General features: G+C 47.9%; 1 protein-coding gene across 3 annotated transcripts in view; it reads right to left on the reverse strand.

Annotated features, from left to right (window-relative positions):
* The window catches only part of RIN3 (Ras and Rab interactor 3), a 168895-nt gene that overhangs the window by 124662 nt on the left and 22674 nt on the right, over positions 1 to 21559 (reverse strand). For 2 of the 3 annotated variants that reach the window (XM_032134717.2, XM_058429493.1), the window contains exon 2: positions 2423 to 2627. In XM_032134717.2, the coding sequence (XP_031990608.1) occupies positions 2423 to 2627 (205 nt within the window). Of the gene's footprint in view, positions 1 to 2422; positions 2628 to 14160; positions 14229 to 21559 lie in introns of those variants that run through there. The other variant, XM_032134718.2, reaches the window with a different exon arrangement.

Below are 21559 nucleotides of genomic sequence, written 5' to 3' on the forward strand. Positions count from 1 at the left end.
GTGCTTATTTTAAACTTTTTAATCTCTCTTTTTTTTTTTTTTTTGACAGAGTCTCACTCCATCACCTGGGCTGGAGTGCAGTGGCGTGATCTAGGCTCACTGCAACTTCCACCTCCCCAGTTCAAGTGATTCTCCCACCTCAGCCTCCCGAGTAGCTGGGATCACAGGTGCACGCCACCGTGCCTGGCTAATTTTTGTATTTTTTGTAGAGACGGGGTTTCGCCATGTTGCCCAGGCTGGTCTTGAACTACTGGGCTCAAGGAATCCCCCTGCCATGGCCTCCCAAACTGCTGGGATAATAGGCATGAGCCACCGCGCCCAGGCTAATTTTCTGAAGAGAGAACTGAATCTTTTGACAGAGCAGTCATGACTATGTCCCACCCAGCTTGCTCTGGAGAGCCAGCACCTTCTCCTGGGACCATCCCCCACTGTCTGGTAATTCCCATCCACACACCTGCCCTGCACATGCCTTTCTTGTTGACCAAGAAAAATCCAGAACATGGCCATCCCCTGGCATCAAAACTTTTCCCCTTGGGCTGGTTTTGAGCTGCATCCTCCCAGCAAGGGTGGGAAGCTCATTTCTGAGAACCTACCAGGGGAGCTGGGGACCACAGGGGGTGCCGGCTGAACACCCACTGGCAGGAGACCCTGTTTTTTTTTTTACCCAGGCCTTGCCAGGCCAGCGGTCCCCCTGGTCTTGGCAGGACACTGCTATGCTTCCAGGCCACCACAGTCCCCACTCCCTGTGATAGGGGTCTCTGTGGCAAGGGGAGGTCAGGACTTTGCAGAAGGCCCCATAAGTTCTAGTAATTCCGATTTTCAGGTACAACTGGCGACTTGATGCATTTTGAGGTGAACGAGTCCATTCGCCATCTGAGCCCTATACTTAATATGTCTGGACTCTTCCTGGGAGGCAGACAAGGCCTGCAACCACAGCAGGGGAGAGACCATCAAAAGTGCATGGTGGCTGGGGGACATGAGTCCAGCTAAGCCAAATAAAACGTGTGTGCTTAACATAGCACAGGGCACCTAGACTGCCTGGGTCCAGATTCCCACTCTGCTATTTACTCACTGTGTCCCCTGGGGGAGGGCACTCAATGTCTTTGTATCGCAGTTACCTCATTTATAAAATGGGCAAGGTGGCAACACCTACCTCCTAGGGCTGCTGTGAGGTTAAATGGGCAGATTCACGTGAAGAACTTGCAAGACTGCCTGGAGCAAAGCAAGTACTCAGGGAATGCTTGATGCTACATGAATATGCATGCAAAATGTGCGGAGAGACGTACCGCATGCAATGTGACTTCCGAGGCGGATTGGTGGTTACGGGGCTGCAGGAGGGGAGAAGGGGGAGGGAGTGTAGGGCTTTGTTTTGAATGATGAGATGTTTTGGAACTAGATACGTAGAGGTGGTGATTGTACCACATTGTGTCTGTACGAAATGCCACTGCACTATATACTTTTAAATGGCTAATTTTATATTATGTGAATTTCATCTCAATTAAAAAAAGAAAACACTTCTGGGGAGTGAGTTTGGTTGCAGTACGTGGAAAAGATCTTTACTTTTTACATGTCTGTCCAGCTTGGGTTTTTGTTAAATAATGAATACATATGTGTATCACTTCGGTAATTAAACAAATTCAAGTTGTTTTTAAAAGGAAGCAGCGTATAGGAGAAAATGTGTGTGGGAGGTGAAAGGAACATATGATGAGCTCTGACTCATATTTCATCATCTATCACCCACTTATCTGTTGTCTATCTATCTGTCTGTATGTCCATACGTCCATCCATCTATCTATCCATCTGTCTGTCTGTCCGTCCATCTGTCCATCCATCCATCCATCATCTATCTTCCCATGCAATAGGAATAAGAGCCTCGGGGGTGGTGTGAATGCCGCTATTTCAAAGCAACAAAAATGAGGCTTTGAAAATTTAAGCTGTGTGCCCAGCTCACAGAGCCTGACCTCCAAAACATCTTTTGACTCCATCACACAGCCCCTTATTTGCATATGTAAAACAGGGAGCATAAAGCCATTTTTTTACCCTGGCTCTGATCGACACTCTCTAGACCCTGGATGCCTGGCTGGGCTCTCAAAGTCAGAGCAGGCCAGCATGGTCCTCCTGACTGCACCAGTCCTGCCTCTCAGGTGCCCAAATGCCCCGAGAGCCTGCAAGCCACCCACTCCCTGCTCTCCAGCCACAAACACCTGCTCCCCAAAGAAGAAACCAGGCCTCTCACCAGCCCCCCATGCCTGTGTTCTGGGAAAAAATTGTGGTCAAAAAGCTGACAAATGTAGGAAAGGGAAATAAACACATAGCCATCTGCATGGTAGCTGCTTCCCTGTGGGAGCCAGGGCAGGCGTGGAGCACGTCTGAGTTCCTCACAGGTGTGTGTGCCTACCAAGTGGGAGATGCCCCCACTCACCCCGGCCAGCACCCGGTGCAGGATCCTGGCCACCTCTGCCTGGTCCAGACTCAGCTGCAGCCACACCGGGCATGTTTTGATGAGCTTCTCCAGGACGCTGATGCCCCGGCGGCGAGGAAGGCAGTTCTTCGGGGTGGCTGGCAGACAAAGCCCCATGCCATCTTCCTCTTCCTCTTCCTCTCCTTTGCCAACAACTGGAACCGGACTGAAAAACAGAATTCAATGATCAGCCATCCTGCAGCCAGCCCAGAGAAGGTTTACAACACCTGGGGATTCCATTCAGCCACGCTTACTTATCCAGCATGAGGTGGTCAGTGGCCCTTTGGGGAATTAAAAAAAAATCAACAAACCATAGTCTTCACCTTAGGGTGCTTGTAGGAAACATGTCAGCCCACCTGACTCAGGACGTGAGGCTCTGAGATATTGTTCCTCCTTTTCTGGAATCAAAACCAGCCTGTGTGTGTTGGGATGGGGTAGGCAAATGTGGGGGTCTTGGGGAGGGTCTGGGATCTCTTAAACTGGACAGAACTGTCAACAGTAGGCAGTGCCCATTTCCCAGTGAACCCCTCAGTTTGATTTTACTGTTTCTTGGGTCTGTGAGACCCAAGACTTGAGTCTAACAGAAGCACAGTACAACAGAAGCGGCTAACTGCAACCCAGGATGGGTTCAGGAAAACGGGTGGCATTTGAGCAGAGCCTTGAAGAGGATTTTTAAAAACTTTTAAAGAGTAACACACACAGTGAAATGCACACATCTTGAGTGTACAGCTAGCCACATTTTTACATATGTCTACACCTGTGTAACTCCCACCCAAACAAAGATAGAGAGATCAGTGCTGCCGTAGCCACTAGCCAGAAGAGGTTATTGAGCCACTAGCCAGAAGTGGCTTATCTGACTTGACAAGTGCTGTAAGCACAAAATATACACAGGATTTCAAAGACTTAGTGTGATAAAAAGAATATAAAATAGCTTATTAATATTTTTATTGTTTACAAGTCAGTATAATTTTTTTTTTAGACAGATTCTTGCTCTGTCGCCCGGGCTGGAATGCAGTGGCGTGATCTCAGCTTACTGCAGCCTCCGCCTCCTGGGTTCAAGCGATTCTCCTGCTTCAGCCTCCCGAGTAGCTGGGATTACAGGCATGCACCACCATGCCTGGCTAATTTTTGTATTTTTTTAGTACAGACAGGGTTTCACCATGTTGGCCAGACTGGTCTCAAACTCCTGACCTCAAGTGACCCACCCACCTCAGCCTCCCAAAGTGCTGGGATTACAGGTGTGAACCATCGCGCCCAGCAAGATAATATTTTAAATGTGTCGGGTTAAATAAAATATTATTAAAATTACTTTGCCTGTTTTAATATGGCTGCTAGAATATATAAAATGACATATGTGGCTTGCATTAGATTTCCATTGGATATAGGACAGTTCCAGAAAGTTCCTTCTTACCCCTTCCCAGTCAACAGTGCCTGAGCCCCCAGAATGAGGATATGTCAACACAGCACGGTGGGGGAAGGAGGATCACAGACCCAAGAAACAACAAAGTCAAACTGAGGGCTTCGCTGGGAAATGGGCACTGCCTACTGTTGACAGTTCTGTCTGGTTTAAGAGATCCCAGACCCTCCCCAAGACCCTCATGTTTGCCTTCCCCATCCCAACACACACAGGCTGGTTTTGATTCCAGAAAAGGAGGAACAACATCTCGGAGCCTCACATCCTGAGTTGGGTGGGCCAGAAGGACTGTGTGCATTCTACCTAAGGCACCAAGTCTCTCAAGGTACCTGCAGGGGTGAAAACCTTGATCAGACAGACGAGGGTACTCAGAAAGCCACGTAGCTGTGGGTGATGCCTTCCATCTTGCCCTGTGTCTCTGTGATGTTGCCCAGGGGTACCAGGGATCAAGGTTGGCATTGGTTCCAGAAGCATCCAGGGCATGTGCTATAAGGAGCCCCTTGGGGGAGGTGGGGGAGTAGGACAGGGTAAGCCCTGTAAAAGGGCAAAGGAAAGTGGAACCACCCCTGAAGGCGGGGCTGTGGGGGTCCTGGGGGTTCTCAGGGTGGTGGAGGGGTCAGGCAGTGCTGGATGAAACAGGGGCAGCAGTGTTGTGAATTTTGAGCAGTGGGTTTCGAGAGAACTGACTGGGACTGCCTGTCACGAGGAGGGGTGTGTGAAGGTCAGTGTGAAGTCTACACCCGGGGAGAAAATTCCCTCCCACATCCTCCGGGGAGCCCTGACTCTCATGCATGTTGTGTGTGCTCCCGGCTGCCTGTGGATTTCCCCTCTCGGTCCACAGCCTGTAGCCTACCTAGAAGAAGGAGCCAGGTCACCAGGAAAATAGGAGTGTCCCGGGCAATGGCAGGAATCCTGGGGCTGGTGGGGGCGGGGTAGGATGGCTCTGTGGAAGTCCACAGGCTGTGGAACTGGGACCGAACAGTCTCATTTGGAGCTCAAGGCCAGGGCGGCCTGGCTGATACTGATGTAACCACTTCCCAGGCCCTGAGTGTAGTCCCAGCGTCTCGTCTGGGAAGTTAAAATGATGGAGGTCTGAATTTCCCAGAAAAGAAAAGAAACCCCCGGTCTGCAGGCTCCTCCAACCCCACTTGGAAACACAAAGATATGTTCTGGCACCAAAAGATGCTATAATCATCCTTCAACATCCCCGCTTGGGCCCCAGCCTCCCCCAGGCCAATTAGGACTTTCAATAGCAGGGAGTGAGGGCAATCGGCTTCATTTCTTCTTTGCCATGAACTATGGCTTAGCACTTGGCCAAGTCCTTTCCCTCTCAAGGTCTGTTTCCTCATCTGTGCAATGGGGACTGGGAGAAGGAAGCTTCCTCCATTTGCTGGGTGGCCCTAGGCGTGACCTGGGCTCATCTCCATTTTTTTTTTTTTTTTTTTTTTTACCTGCAGAACCAAAGCTGCGATCAGAGAGGTTCTGGAAGTAAGGAGGGAGTGGGCCTCTCATTCACTCGGGCCGTGCTTAGTTTCTGTGGACCTGCCAGTGTCAAATGCTGTTCCAGGCACAGGTTAGAGCAGTGAACAAAAGAGTTTAAAAAAACCCCAAAACCTTCATGGTATTTACATTCTAGGGGAGGAGACGGGCAATAAACAAGGCAAATGGGTGACTAGAGGATGTTAGATGGTAATACTGCCAAAGAGGAAGAGGAAAGGGTCCCAGGGATGGGGACAGTTCCAAACTGGGTGGCCAGGGAAGACACCCGGAAAAGGTGACTGTGGAATAAATGCCTGACTGCAGATATCTGGGGAAGAGATTTCCAGGCAGAAGGAAGAGCAAACTCCCAAGCCTCCAGTTCCTGCTCCCGGAGCAAGTGCAAGGAGGGACAATGAGAGAAGGGTGACAGTGGCAGGAGGTGAGCGCAGAGGGGGTCGGGGGAGGGCCCCATGAGCATCTGGAGCCACGGGGAGCATAGGCCCTAAATCCACATGTATAAGCACTCCCAGGGCTGGGGGAAGGGGCTGGGCTTCCAGTTAGCTACATGCCTAGCCCAGTGCTCAGGCTTCCTTGTCAAGAATAAATGGGCCCATGAAGATCTGGGGGGACCTGGGTGGTCTCAGGGCCCAGGAGGGTCTGCAGGAATCCACAGAGATAAACCTGCTTCCCAGCCCAGCAGTCCCACCTGCATCCTGAAGCACGAGGCTGCTGCTCTCAGGGTGACTGAGTGGAAACTCTGCCCCAGGCTCCAACATCACGAGGACTGTACATTTCACTGTCTTGTGATCACATCCCTTCCTGCTCTAAAACTTGCAATGGAGTCCACTGCCTAAAGAATCCAGTCCAGTCCCCTCATGTTTAAGGCATTCCCTTTCTGGGCCTCTGCCCCTCAACACCAGACAACCCCCTACAAAGGGCTCCTCTCCATCACCCAACAGAACATGCACTTCTCCACCCGGAGCCCACGCTCATGCTGCTCTGTCCACCCGCACCTCCTTCAGGGTCTATTTCTTCCTCCCAAGATTATTTCCAACTGGTAGGCAAAAGTATTAAACCAGACACAGAAAGCAATGATCATAAAAGAAAAAACAGATAAGTTAGACTGCATCACAATTTAAAACTTCTGCCCATCAGGCTGGGGGAAAAATATTTGCAAGACATATATCCAACAGAGAGCAAGCAAATCAATTTTTAAAATGGGCAAGAGATTTGAACAGATACTTCAAAGAAGAAGACATACAAATGGACAACAAGCAGGTGAAAAAATGCTCAAAGTCATTAGTCATTAGGGAAATGCAAATTAAAACCACAATACGATACCACGGTATAACCACTAGAATGGCTAAAATTAAAATGACTGACAACATCACATAGTGGTGAGAATGGGAAGTAATCAGAATGCTAGTGCACTCTTGGGGAGAACGTACATTGGAATGAGCACTTTAGACAAAGATATGGCACTTTTTAATAAACCTAAACATATACGTACCCTATGGCCCGGCGATTCCACTCCTAGGTATATACCCGAGAGAAATGACAGTATACGTCCAGAAAGACATGCACACGAATGTCAAAGCAGCTCTCCTCCTAATAGCTCAATACCACTTGGTTCCAGTGTCCATCAGCGGCAGAATGGATATACAAACTGTGGCATGTCCACACAACGGGCCAGTAGTCAGCAATAAAAAGGAATTACCCACACGTACAACCACGTGAATGAATCTCAGAAGCATTATGCCGAGTCAAAGAAGCCAAATGCAAAAAAGTACAAACGGCATGAATCCATCTATATGAAGTTCAAACAGTACACTTAGATGTGTGCATTCACTTTTACCACATACAAATTTTATACCAAAACTATAAAAGATAATCCTAACTAAATACTGAACTCTAGTTAACTCTAGTCATGCTAACATTCAGGGGGTGGTCTGCAAATTCCTATGAAATACATCAAAAAGTAAGGTACATTCATAGATATGTAAAGATATGTAACAAAACACATAGAGAAAAATATTGAGGGTTACTGGTGGGTGTATGGGTGTTTACTGCAAAGTTCTTTCAAGTCTTCTGTATCTTTTAAATTTTTAATAGTGAACTACTGGGAAAACAGTTCTCCCCATCCCTTAAGGCCCCTTCAGATGAAGCCTGCCTGCTGTATTAGAAGTCTTGGGTTTGCATGCAAGCTGTATGACCTCTGGCCAGTTATTAATACTTTACCTCTCTGGGCTTCAGTTTAATCATCTGTAAAAACATAATAAGCTGGGTGCTGTGGCTCACGCCTGTAATCCAAACATTTTGGGATTAAGGCTAAGGCAGGAAGGTTGTCTGAGCCCAGGAGTTTGAGATCAGCCTGGAAAATATAGGGAGACCACATCTTTACAAAAAATTTTTTAAAAATTAGCCAGGCATGATGGCGTGTGCCCCATGTAGTCCCAGATACTCAGGAAGCTAAGGTAGGAGGATTGCTTGAGCCTGGAGGCGGAGGCTGCAGTGAGCTGAGATCGCCTCATTGCATTCCAGCCTGGGTAACAGAACAAGACCCTGTCTCAAAATGAATAAATAAATAAAACTAAACAAAAATAAAAATAAGTAAAAACAACGTAATTGTCTTTATTTAAGAGGGTTACTGGGAAAATTTCATGAGTTGTCAACTACTTAGCACAGTGCCTGACACACTATTCAGTAAATGTTACAGTTTTTCCAACCCTCCAACCCCCGAGTCAAACGCTTCTCTTCCTCTTCCTGCTACAGTTCTCTCACTTTACAACCTTGATTTTGGGACTAGGCACATTTGATTGACGTGACTGTGGCCCATATCTGTGTCTTGCTTGTCTTGTGCCCAACATCTGGCCCCAGGCTAACCCACAATTTCAAGTGCCTGGGAACCACGTGGCTTGGCATGGACACAGAAATAAACCACTGGAAGGACTCCTTTCCCACCCTGTGCAAAGACAATAAGGCCTAGGATCGTTCCAGGCACCTCAGAGCGCTGAGTGCTGAAGGGGCCAGCCTGAGGGCTCAGACTCAAACACGAGAGGACAAAGGCCCCTAAGCCTCAGCTTTCCAGGAATTGCGCAACCGTTGTGATGCTCTCCTTCCCCTCTGGGTGGTCCAGTGTGGCTGGAACAAAGGGCCCTCCCAGAGACCTGCTCAGGGCCCCCAGGAGGGTAGGCAGATGTAAGGATCTCAGGGTGGAGAGGAATCTGTAAAAGGTCAAAGGCTGCAGCCTCCTGGCTTCGAGCAATGTCTAGAAGTTAGAGAAGAATAGCTGGAGTTAGGGAAGTTTGGACCTTGAACTGGGTCCCAGAAGTAACAGGGCTCTTAAGGGACAAAGTGACATGGCATCTTCTCTGTCCAGGCCTAAGAAGGGTGGCAGAGCCAGGCAGCTGCCATAGGTCACTGGAGTTCCTGGGATTCCATTTCTGATTGGAAAATGTCTGTGCCAAGGATGGCATTTGCGGCAGGGTGGCAAAGATGGAATTGCCCAGAGTGGGTGACACGCAGGCTTTGTTTTATAGCTGTGATGACGCTTATCAACTGGCCTGGCCACAGCAGCTCCAACTGCCAGGAACCGTCGCTAAGCCCCCCCCCAGCATCGGGTCAGCCGTCTGTTGGCAGAGCCGGCCACTCTGACACCCACGCCCTCCCTCTCACCAGCTGAACTCCAACTCCGCTAAGGACCCTGCAAAGGCAGAACAGGGACCTTGGGTAGTGAAAGGCGTTGTTAGCCTTAGAAGCTTTGGAGCAGCTCCACCAGAAAGAGAAATTGCTCCAAAATGGGTTGTTCTCCCACTCATGGGGAATAGAGCAACGAGCTCAGAGCAGCAGGCCCACGGGCTTCTGATCCTAAGGCTGCCACCGGACACCCACCCAGACCGCCCTGCCAGACGCAGTGCCAGCAGACACTCGGGAAAACCCAGCCCCTGGGCTGCAGGACTCAACCTCTCAGCTTCTATGGGGATTTTCTCACCAGTTCCCTAAAAGGAGGGCGGGAATTGGCCTTGAGTGTGCCCAGCTCCTGGCATGGTGCCTGTGTCTACATTCAGGCCTATTCAGCCTGGGGGGTAGAAGAGGGAAGCTCCGCCCCAGGGTGGATAGCTAGCCCAAGGGGCTGACCAAGTGTGGGGACAGAGCGGTGAGTATGGCAGCTTGGGGTGTGGGGCCCTGGCTAGATGCGGCCTATTAGGGGTAGGGGGAAGGCAAAGAAGTTTCCCAGCTCCACGGGGTGCCAGCTTTGGGCTGCCTATGTCAGCCCCAGGAAGCAGCTCAGAGAGTTCCAATGCAGCCTCATGGTGGGAACCGAGGCCTTCCTGAATAGACTTGGCCAGAACATGCCAGGGGGTGGGGAGGTGGGAGTGTGTGCCGGAAAGGGCGGACGGAAAAGGCCGTCACTACCCCACCTACCACCCTGACCCAAGGCAGCATGGCCTTCCAGCTTCAACAAGACAAAGGGGGTCTATAGGAATGGAGAGGCCTGGTCCCTGGCCTTAGAGGGCTCTCGGGCCAGTAGAAGCTAGTGTGGCTCTGGTGGTAAATGTTACAGGATGGCACAGTCCCTCCAGACAAAGCACCATGAGTACACAGAGGGACTGCGGGGGCCGGCATGGGAGGGAGCCCTGGTGATGCCAGCCAGGGCAGCAACTGGCCTGTTTCACGTATTCATAGTCCACACCATACGGTGCCCACTGTGGGCCCCCAAATCCTGTTAATTCAGTCATCCTCACACCTGCCTGATTCAGCCTCAGAGGTTGAATTGGGTCCCACGAGAAGCTATGTCCAAATCCTAACCCCAGTACTTGTACATGTGACCTTATTTGGAAAAAGGATCTTTTTCTTTGCAGATATAATTTAGGGCTACTGAAATGAGATCATTCTAAATATAGAGTGGGCCCTAACTCCAATGAGAGGTGTCCCTATAAGAAGGAAAGACACAGAGAGATACAGATGAGGTCCATGTGAAGGCAGAGGCAGAGACTGGAGTTATGATGCTCCAAGCCAAGGAGTGCCAGAGGTAGACAGCCACTACCAGGAGCTGGGGGAGAGGCATGGCACAGATCCTCCCTTAGAGCCTCCAGAAGGAACCTGCCCAGCTGAAACCTTGGTTTTGGATTTCTGGCCTTGAGAACCACAAGAAAATAAATTTCTGCTGCTTTAAGCTGTAAAGTTAGTGGTAACTTGCTACTGCAGCCCTAGGAACCGAATATACCTACCCTAACCCTAGTGGTCTCATGTAAAGATGAAGACACAGAGGCACAGAGAGGTTAAATAATTCACCAAAGGTCACATGCCAGTAAGTGGCAGAACTGGGCCTCAAACCCTGGCAATCTGGCTCCAGAGTCTATGCTTCTAACCACTCTACTCTTCCAGCTCTTGAAAGTTAAAAAAAAAAAATCATGTTTATGTATCCTGGCAAAGAAAGGGTGTTCAATAATTTTCATTATTCCACTTGGGAATACACACAAACACACACAGTGACATAGAAATATACATAGAAATAATTTCCAGAAGGCTATGTAAGATGTCATTAGAGTTATTTCAGAGAAGTTAAGGGGGTTTGTTTCAAATTTTTTATAATAATTATGCATTGCTAACATGATTTAAAGTCATCTTAAATAGGCCAGGTACAGTGACTCATGCCTGTAATCCCAGCACTTTGGGAGGCCGAGGCGGGCAGATCACCTGAGGTCAGGAGTTCGAGACCAGCCTGGCCAACATGGTGAAACCCCGTCTCTACTAAAAATAAAAAAATTAGCTGGGTATGGCTGCACATGCCTGTAATCCCAGCTACTTGGAAGGCTGAGGCAGGAGAAACGCTTGAACCAGGGAGGCAGAGGTTGCAGTGAGCTGAGATCGTGCCACTGCACTCCAGCCTGGGTGACACAGTGAGACTCTGTCTCAAAAAGGAAAACAATCATCTTAAATAGGCCAGACACCGTGACTCACGCCTGTAATCTCAGCACTTTGGGAGGCTAAGGTGGGAGGACTGCTAGAGTTGACGAGTTTGAGACCAGCTTGGGCAACGTGGTGAGATACTATCTCTACAGAAAATTAAAATAATCAGCTGGGCACAGTGGTGTGCACCTATGATCCCAGCTACTCAGAAGGCTGAGGCAGGAGGATCGCTTGAGCCTAGGAGGTTGAGGCTGCAGTGAGCTGTGTTCACACCACTGCACTCCAGCCTGGGTGACAGAGCAAGACCCTGTCTCAATAGTAATAATAATAAAATAAATAAAAATAATCTTAAATAAACAGTTTTCTTATCTGTACAATGGAGCTGGTAATACCTGGCCCATGATAACACTTTTAATAGGTCACATTTTTCTGGATGTAGCAACCACATATGTGGTCATGCCCTGTCTCTCCCAGGGAGACCTGTTGCTTTGGGGACACTGGCCAACCTAGTCCACCAGGGACATCTCATTCCCCCAAACAGGCCCTACTCACCCCAACTGCTTCTCACTTGTTACGGCAGGAGGAATGGTCTCAGGCTGGGGGCGGGGGGCAAAGCTCCCCAGAGAATGAAAACAGTTGCACCCACTATCATAACAATCTATCAAAATTTAAAAGAGAAGAAACGCTGGAGCCCAGATTCCAGCAGCCCCACTCCCCGGACACCCGCGTTTACACGTTTACAGATGGCCACTGCTGCTGCAGCACTTACTACATGGAGAAAATGGGGAAAGCCAATGACCGCCACAGGAGAATGGATAAATAAAGCTGTGACTCAGTCCCCCCTGGACAATCACACAGCTGTTAAAAGGCAGGAAATGCAATAAATCAGTGGAGTGGCTATAGTAAACATTAATCTATTGTATACTTCAAAACAGCAAGTAGAGAATAGTTCAAATGTTCCCAGCATAAAGAAAAGATAAATATTTAAGGTGATGGATATCCCAGTTCCCCTGATTTGATTCTGATACATTATATGAATGTGTCAGAAGATCATATGTACCCCCAAAATACGTACGCCTATTATTTATCAATAAAAGAAAAGGGCCAAGGACCTGGTGCAGTGGCTCAAGCTTGTAATCCCAGCACTTTGGGAAGCCGAGGTAGGTGGATTATTTGAGGTCAGGAGTTCGCGACCAGCCTGGCCAACATGGTGAAACCCTGTCTCTACTAAAAATACGAAAATTAGCCAGGTGTGGTGGCAGGTGCCTGTAATCCCAGCTACTAGGGAGGCTGAGGCAGGAGAATCGCTTAAACCCGGGAAGCAGAGGTTGCAGTGAGCCGAGATCGTGCCACTGCACTCTGGCCTGGGGAACAAAGCAAGACTACGTCTCAAAAAAACAAAACACACACACAAAAAAAAAAAGAAAAAGAAAAGAAAAGTGTCAGAATCAATGCTACACAGATGGTTAAATCTCAAAATTCTGTTTATTGCATGAATGTTAATTTCCTGATTTTGATCCTTGTCCTTGAGAAATATCCACTGAAGTATGTAGGGTAAAGAGACAAAATGTCTGCAACTTACTCTCAAATCGTTTAGAAAAAAATTAGAAGCCAGGTGTGGTGGTGCATGCCTGTAGTCCCAGCTACTCAGGAGGCTGAGGTGGGAGGATCACCTGAGCCCGGGGAGACTGAGGCTGCAGTGAGCAGTGATTGCACCACTGCACTCCAGCCTCAGTGACAGAGTGAGACCCCATCTCAAAAGACAAAAAGAAAAAAAGAAAAAAAATAGGGAGAAAGAAAGAGTGCAAACAAGCAAATGTGACAAAATGTTAATAATTGATTAATCTGGCGAAAGGAGTGTACAAACAAGAATTCACTGTATTATTCCTGTAACTGTTCTGCAAGTCTGAAATCATGTCAAAACAGAAAGGCCGGGCGCGGTGGCTCACATCTGTAATCCCAGCACTTTGGGAGGCCGAGGCAGGTGGATCACGAGGTCAGGAGATCAAGACCATCCTGGCTAACACGGTGAAACCTCGTCTCTACTAAAAATACAAAAAAATTAGCCAGGCGTGGTGGCGGGCGCCTGTACTCCCACCTACTCAGGAGGCTGAGGCAGGAGAATGGCGTGAACCCGGGTGGCGGAGCTTGCAGTTAGTGGAGATCGCGCCACTGCACTCCAGTCCGTCTCAACAAAAAAAAAAAAAAAGAAATAGAAATTAAAAACTTTTAAAGAAACAAAACAAAAAAACAACCTAATGAGTAAATGAAAACATTTATGTAAAGTATAAAAAAACACGCACCACAGTTCTATATCCTGTTTGTGGATACGTGCACACACCAAACTCAGAAAGATGGCTGCCCTTGAACTGAGGAGAAAAATAGGATCAGGGAGGGGTGCGCAGGAGGTTTCAACCAGTTCCGCAATGATTTGTTTATTAAACCAAACAAAAAGACCCGAAGCAAACATGGCAAAGTGATAGGAATTAACAAAGCTGAATTATGGGTGCATAGGGCACTGCAATGTTGTTCTCTAGACTTCTCTACACTTGATATTTAATTTAAAAAAAAAAAAAGCTCACATATATACACACACATACCCCCGGGTCCCAGAGCATGCCACAAGTCGAGGAAATGTGGAGTGGAGCAAAGCCCAGGCACCCAGGCCTGTTCCTTCTGCCAGTGCCCTGTCCCCATGACCACTCCAGCTGTTTTTTCTTGGCATTTTAAAGTCAGTTCAGAAGCCCGAGAGTCCCATGTTGGAAGGTCATCAAGATGAGTCTAGCCCCAGGAACAGATTCAACTGGCCATCCAAAGAATCAGCCCCAGGGGACTTTTTGGGACCCCCCCCCTCCCCACCCCCCCACCCCCACCGACAGCTGTCACAACCCACCAGAGCAGAAGCCAGAGAAGGTCATTGGAGACAAAGAACAGCTGATGCCAGAGGACATCTTTCTCTGAATTTCCTGGTTCCAGGTGTAGCTGTAGGCGGGAAGAGTAAGGTGTGGCCTGCAGGCATTTGGGGCTGGGAGAACTCCTCACTCCTCATTCCGTGGTGTGATGAACAGATACAGGCTTCAGGCTGGGTAGGGCCTGTGATCCTCGTCAGCTCCTCCACCTCTTTGAGCCTCAGAGTCCTCTTGCGTAAAGCAGGGAGACTCTGCCACCCAACGCAAGGATTGCATGAGGATTGAATGGGACAGCGTAACTAAAGAACCCAGCCCACAGCTGACTTTTAGCAAATGGTAACTACCAAATGAGATGGGGGGTGGAGAGCCTTCATGAACAGTTCTTGGAGGAAGCTAGGGCTGAATTAGACATGGGACAGGGCGGAGAAGGAATTCCCACTGGGCAGGGAGGTGGATCTGAGACTATTAGGAGGCAGGTGAGCACGCAGAGATACCTGTTGGAGTATCTGGTTTGGATCAGAGGTGTGCCAAAAAAACACTTGTCTAGGACAATGAATAAGTAAATGAAGAGCAAAAGCCTTCCAGCCTGGCCAACATAGTGAAATCCCATCTCTACTAAAAATTAAAAAATTAGCCGGGTGTGGTGGTGGGTGCCTGTAATCCCAGCTACTTGAGAGGCTGAGGGAGGAAAATCTCTTGAACCCCGGAAGCCGAGGTTGCAGTGAGCCAAGATTAAAAAAAAAAAAAAAGCAAAAGGCTTGATGTGTGGTAATTGCCAGTTTCCAGGGTGTAGGGTGTAAATGCTCCCGCCATTGCTGAGGTCAAGCTCTCTAAAGGTTTGCACCTGGCTAGCAAAATTTCTGGATAGTTAACAATAGGCTTTTGAGAGCCAAACCCTAACGCTTGTTCCCTCTCTACCATCCCTAGCAAGCAGCAGTTGTATCTGTTTGAAGACCTTTAATCACATGAGCTAGCTACCTCACCAGGCAACCTATTCTGAGAAGCAATTCTCAATTTCTATCAAGATGAAATCTGTTCCCCTGAAGTGTTTCCTCTTGTTGCTTTTTCTACATTTTATAGGGCCATGAGGACAACTCCCCCGACCCCCCATAAAGCTTCTAAACTATGTGAAGACGGTTTGTGCATCTGCCACCCTAGAGTCTTCTGTTTTCCAGCTGGAACAGCCCCAGGCTTCCACACAGCAGCCCAGAGGGAAGGTTTGTCAACTATGGTTGATGCTGAGCTGGGTGTCTCCAAGAATTTCCAGATAGGGTGGTTCATTTTTTAACAGCATTTAAAGAATCCAATTCAATGGTTTTTTAACATAGTCACAGAGTTGTGCAACCACCACCACAATCAATTTTAGTACATATTCATCACCCCACAAAGAAACCCCTTACTCACGAGCAGTCACTCCTCCCCGGCCCTGCCCCCTTCCCTCTAGCCCAAGGCAACAATTAATCTTTCTGTCTTTATAGATTTGCCTATTTTGGACATTTCCTACAAACAGAGGCATACACTATGTGGTCTTTTGTGTCTGGCTTTCACTTGGCATCATGTTTTCAAGGTTCATCCATGTAGTAGCAGCTAGTGGACTTTATCAGTACTTCTATATCAATGTTTCATTTCTTTTTACTGCCAAGCAATATCCCATTGTATGGAGATGCCACATTTGACTTATCCATTCATCAGCTAACATTTGAGTGGTTTCCAATTTGGGGACATTACAAATAATGCTGCTAGTATTCATGTGCTAGTTTTTGTATGGAACATATGTCTTCAGTTCTCTTGGGTGTATATCTAGGTGTGGAATTGCTGGATTATATGGTAATTCTGTGTTTAGTATTTTGAGGAGCTACCAGATTGTGTTCCAAAGTGGCTACACCATTTTACATTCCCACCAGCAGCATATGAGGGTTCTAATTTCTCCAGCACCTTTCCAACACTTGTTATTGTCTGTCTTTTTGATTACAGCCATCCTATTGGTTGTGAAGTAGTATCTCATTGTGGTTTTGATTTGCAATTCTATGGTGGCTATTGATGTTGAGCATCTGTTCATTTTTGGCTTTTTTTTTTTTTTTTGAGACAGGGTCTCGCTCTGTCAACTAGGCTGGAGTGCAGTGGTGTGATCATGGCTTACTACAGCCTCGACCTCCCAGGCTCAAATGATCCTCCCACCTTAGCCTCCCAAGTAGCTGGGACCACAGGCATGTGCCACCACATCTGGCTAATTTTTTATTTTTTGTACAGACAGGGTCTATGTTGCCCAGGCTGGTCTCAAAATCCTAGACTCAAGCAATCCTCCTGCCTCAGCTTTCCAAAATGTTGGGATTACAGGCACAAGCCACCATGCCTGGCCCATTATTGGCCATGTTTATATCTTCCCTGGAGAAATGTTTATTCAGATCCTTTACCTATTTTTGAATTGGGTTTTCTATTACTGAGTTGTAAGTTTTTAATATATTCTGGATATAAGTCCCTTATCAGATATATGATTTGCAAATATTTTCTCCCGTTCTATGGACTGCATTTCCACTTTCTTGAGGGTATCCTTTGAAACATAAAAGTTTTAATCTAAGAAGTCCAATTTGTCTAGTTTTTCTTTTGTTGCTTGTGGTTTTGGTGTCATACCTAAGAAACCATTACCTAGTCTTAGATCATGAAAATTTTCCCCTCATTTCAGTTCTTACATTTAGGTCTTTGTCCCATTTTGAGTTAGTTTTTATGTATGGCATGAGGTAGGGGTCTGACTTTATTCTTTTGCATGTGGATATCCCACATTGTTCCACCACCATTTGTTGAAAGATGATTCTTTCTCCATTGAATTGTTTTGGCAGCCTTGTCAAAAATCAATTGACCATAAAATATGGAGTGGTTCTGAGCCTCCCCATCATACTGCTTTTATCCTTCTGAGTATAATGAGTATCCTTCTTTCTTTGCACTTCTGAAATGCGGAGTCCCAAATAGAAACAATACCCAGGTGTGCCCTGAGCAGCACAGAAAGAAGTGTGACCATCACCTCTCTAAAACTAGATACTCTACTTGTATTAACATGACCTAACATCAGTTCTTCTGTAGCTCCACAATGTTTTTGTGAAATTAATTTGGATCTGGAGGGTGGAATCACATTGTGGAGATGAATGGAGATAACAAGGGTTTATGAGATGGGTAGTAACATGGTAAATGCTGTAACCATTACAAGAATGGGTATGATATAAAGGAAATGACACTGTCTGGTTCTGTTGTTTACTATGTGACTTTGGGCAACTCACTTTCCTTCTCCAGGTACAGCAGCTTCTTAATACAAATAGTAGGTTGGATCAGATCTGGGATGGCAAGTAGGTTGAACTTCCTATGTGAACCCCAGTTGACTGACAGCAGCTGCCTAGACTGTTATGTTGAAGGCTCGACTAAAAGAATGCAGGGATCTACTAGTGATGTCTGCCACGGGCTCTGCCTGGGAGAGCAGCAGCAGCTGTGCTAGGTATTTCCTGAGCATAGATCAGACCAAGGACTAAGGTTCCTTCCAGCATTATGAATTCCACAATTCTGTGACTCAACTGACCCTTGGCTAGCTGCCACCTGAAGGCTTCTCTTCCAAGACAGGCTGGCCCTGCCCCAGTGAACAGCCTGGGAGAAGGCAGGCGGCCAGGCTGGCTTCTCCATGGCTTTGTGTCTGCCAGATCATTCTTCCTAGACGTGTGTGAAGCTAAGCCACAGCTGCTTCCTAGTTCCACCTCTGGCCCAGGCTTTCGTGCATACAGAAACAAAAACACAGTTCCAGGCTGAACATGGAGGTCCCGTGGGGATGGAAGAGAAGTAGTAGTTTCAGAACTAGGATCTCTCACACATGCATAAAGCACAAACACTCAACAAATGCCTCCAGCCTATTTCCAGGGGCTAAATAACTGTACAGGGCCCTGGCAGTTTCTCACAGATGCTTGTGGCTCCAAGAACAGTGTCTGGAAAATCTTGTGAGAAAGTTCCCTGGGTTTCTCCTCCCTTGGGAAACCAAAAGACCTTCGATTAGGAGGTGGGGAATAGAGTGCAGCCTAAGGCCCCTGACCCTCGGTGGGTCAGCCCCAGGAACAGGGGACAGGCTCTATGGGCCCCTGCCCACAGCCTCTAGCAGGGGAAGTCAGTTTAGGCAGGTCTTCCGGACCTCGGAAGCGCTGAGAGCAGGCCAGACTGCCTCAGCTCACACGTCACAGCCCACATCAAGGGGTCTGGCAGGTCAAAGACCTTCCAACTTTCCAGATCTGTGTGCGCTGCAGGCCTTCTGTCACTTAGTGTGTGTCCAGCACTCTCCAGCTACCAGTCTTGCCTTCCTGATTCCAGCTAGGTGCCCCTCTGTCCCTACTGGGCTCCACCTGCCCACACTGACCGCAACATGTGGAGGCCTGGTGGAGCTGGCAGAGACAGCCAGCTTCAGCCCCAGGCCCTTCTGGTGGTGGCTCCCACCACGCTAGACCCACCCCAGGCCCCTGCTCAGCCACTGTGGTTGACGACTCGTGGCTTTGCTCTGTTGGGCCTCTAGTCCCAGCTGCTCTGTCTTCTCCTTAGGCTCTGCTCTTGCAAACCCTGTACACCTCTAGCCTCCTAGGAACCTGGACTGAGTTCCTCCACCCTCCCTCCCTCTGGAATCTTCTCTGGTTCAAAGGTCCTAGCCACTTTGCCTATCTGGGTCATCCAGGTCTAAGCTGACTCAGCCTGCCTGTCCTGCTGACCCCACCACCTGTTCTGGGCAGGTCTGTCCACTCCCGCCAGGCCCCAGCTCACAGGTGACAGTACCAATCCTGTCCCCGGTACTGCATGCAATTTGGCCTTCAGTCATCAACCAGAGCTATGCAGCCTCGTGGTTTAAGCATGGGCTTGAGAACCAGGCAGCCTGGGTTAGAATCCCAGCTCGGTGGCTTCACAAGTGACTCAGCCTCTCTTTGCCTCAATTTGCTTATATTTAAAATGGGAAAGATAAGCATGCCTACCTGAGGAGTTTGCTATAAAGAGTTCAGGACAGTGCCTGGAGTCCAGGAAGCATTCAGTGATGTTAGTATCCACCGTTCATTCGCCCAGTAAGTATTTATTCAGCACTTACTATGGGCCCAGACCCCACTCTGGGCTTAACGTCTTAATAATTACAATAACAGTCATATGAAAGAGCAGCTGACATCCCCCCACCCCAAGATCCCCAGAAACTTCACTGAACATGGAGATAGTTATGGGAAAAGACAGGATTTAGGGGCCAATGTCTTGGCTGGGACTGAAGCTGGAGGCAGCAAGGACACAAGAACCAGGTCACCAAGGGCAACGGGCAGGCCCTGAGCACACCTGTCACATATATTGGGACGAGCTGAGGCCATCTCTGCAAGGACAGACCCCTGGGAGGGGCCTGGGAGGCTGGGGGACAGGGTGGGAAGGGGGCCCTCCCCTGTACAGGGGAGCATTGTCTGTAATGGAGAAAAGAAGAAAACGAGACACAGTCACTAGGGCTACAGAATTAGCAAGTGGCAGAGCTGGGATACGAACTCTTTTATACCTTTGGAATTTGAACCGTGTGACTATATCGCGTACTCAAAAAACAATTAAAACAACTTGAAACTTTGAAAAATAAAGTTTCCCTTAAGAGTATTCATATGTGGCACTGAGCTGGGCTGTGTACAGGCGTATTTAGAGAACTCTGCGCTCTTGTTCTGGCTGAGACCGCACAGTGTAGGCCATTTCCCTTCTAGAATAGACCTCAAAGAGATACTTTTAAAATGCAAATGAAGCTTAACGGACAAAGGTGTTCACTGCCCACGTGACTTACAGTTGTGGAAAACTAGAAACAATCAAACAATACTGCCTGTAACATGCTGGCCTCCCCCAAACTCAAGCTTTGGGTTCCAGCATCTGACCCATCTACCACTGTGTGCCCAAGCCTGGCCCACAGTGAATAAGGGCTCAAGAAAAAGTGTTCAACAATGGAGTGGTTAAGGAAATATTAGTACCATATGAAACTGGCAACATCCAACCATTTTTGACCTATAAAGAAAGCAATTTGGGATATTCAGCCTCATACAAACAATGGAATAATATATAGCCATTAAAAATAGTCCCTAAGGGCCAGGCATGGTGGCTCATGCCTGTAATCCCAGCACTTTGGGAGGTCAAGGCGGGCAGATCACCTAGGTCAGGAGTTTGAGACCAGCCTGGCCAACCTGGCAAAACCCTGTCTCTACTAAAAATACAAAAATTAGCCAGGTGTGGCCAGGTGTGGTGGCTCACGCCTGTAATCCCAGCATTTTAGGAGGCCGAGGCAGGTGGATCACGAGGTCAAGAGATTGAGACCATCCTGGCCAACGTGGTGAAACCCCGTCTCTACTAAAAATACAAAAAAGCCGGGTGTGGTGGTGGGTGCCTGTAGTCCCAGCTACTTGGGGGGCTAGTAGGAATCGTTTGAACCCAGGAGGCAGAGGTTGCAGTGGGCCAAGGTCGCACTACTGTGCTCCAGCCTGGGTGACAGAGCAAGACTCCGTCTCAAAAAAAAAAAAAAAAAATTAGCCAGGCGTGGTGGCGTGCACCTGTAATCCCAGCTACCCAGGAGGCTGAGGCAGGAGAATCGCTGGAACCTGGTGGCAGGAGGGCAGAGGCTGCAGTGAGCCAAGATTGTGCCACTGCGCTTCAGCATGGGCGACAGAGCAAGACTCTGTCTCCAAAAAAAAAAAAAAAAAGTCCCTAAGGCACTCACTTATAGCTGGTGGAAGCATAAATTAGTAGAGCCTTCATGCAGGGCAATTCAGTAACTTCTATCACAATTGCAAACACATAGGCCCCTTGACCCAGCAATCGTGGGAACTTATAAGTACAGTTGAATACATGCAAAATGATGCATAGACGAAAGTACTTACTGGATTCAGGGGAGCATTGTCTGTAATGGAGAAAAGACTGGAAACAACCTAAATGTCCATCAATAAAGGACCAGGGAAATGAATGGAATACTATACAACTGTAAGAAGAATCATGAGAATACCTTCTGTGTACCAACATGGAAAGATTCCTAGGGTGGGTGTGTGGTTGAAGGACAAAAGCAATGTAGGAAATATTAGTACCATATGAAACAACCCAACCACTAAGTGGTTAAGGAAATATTAACCACTTACATACATATAGAACAGTATGTATACTGTACTCCCTTGTTGGAAAAAAAAGAATAATTATTTGTATTTGCATAAAGAAACTCTGGAAGAAGACACAGGAAACTAGTGTCAGGAAGGGGTATAAACAGGGACATGAAGGGACCAGGTGGGAAGACTTCTTCACTGTACATCTTTTTCGTTATATATTTTTTAAATCCTATGAGCATATTACCTACTCAGAAATAAAATATGTTTCCAGAGTTTACCA

Source organism: Hylobates moloch, unplaced genomic scaffold (assembly GCF_009828535.3).
Source record: "Hylobates moloch isolate HMO894 unplaced genomic scaffold, HMol_V3 SCAFFOLD_16, whole genome shotgun sequence".
Classification (NCBI taxonomy): domain Eukaryota; kingdom Metazoa; phylum Chordata; class Mammalia; order Primates; family Hylobatidae; genus Hylobates; species Hylobates moloch.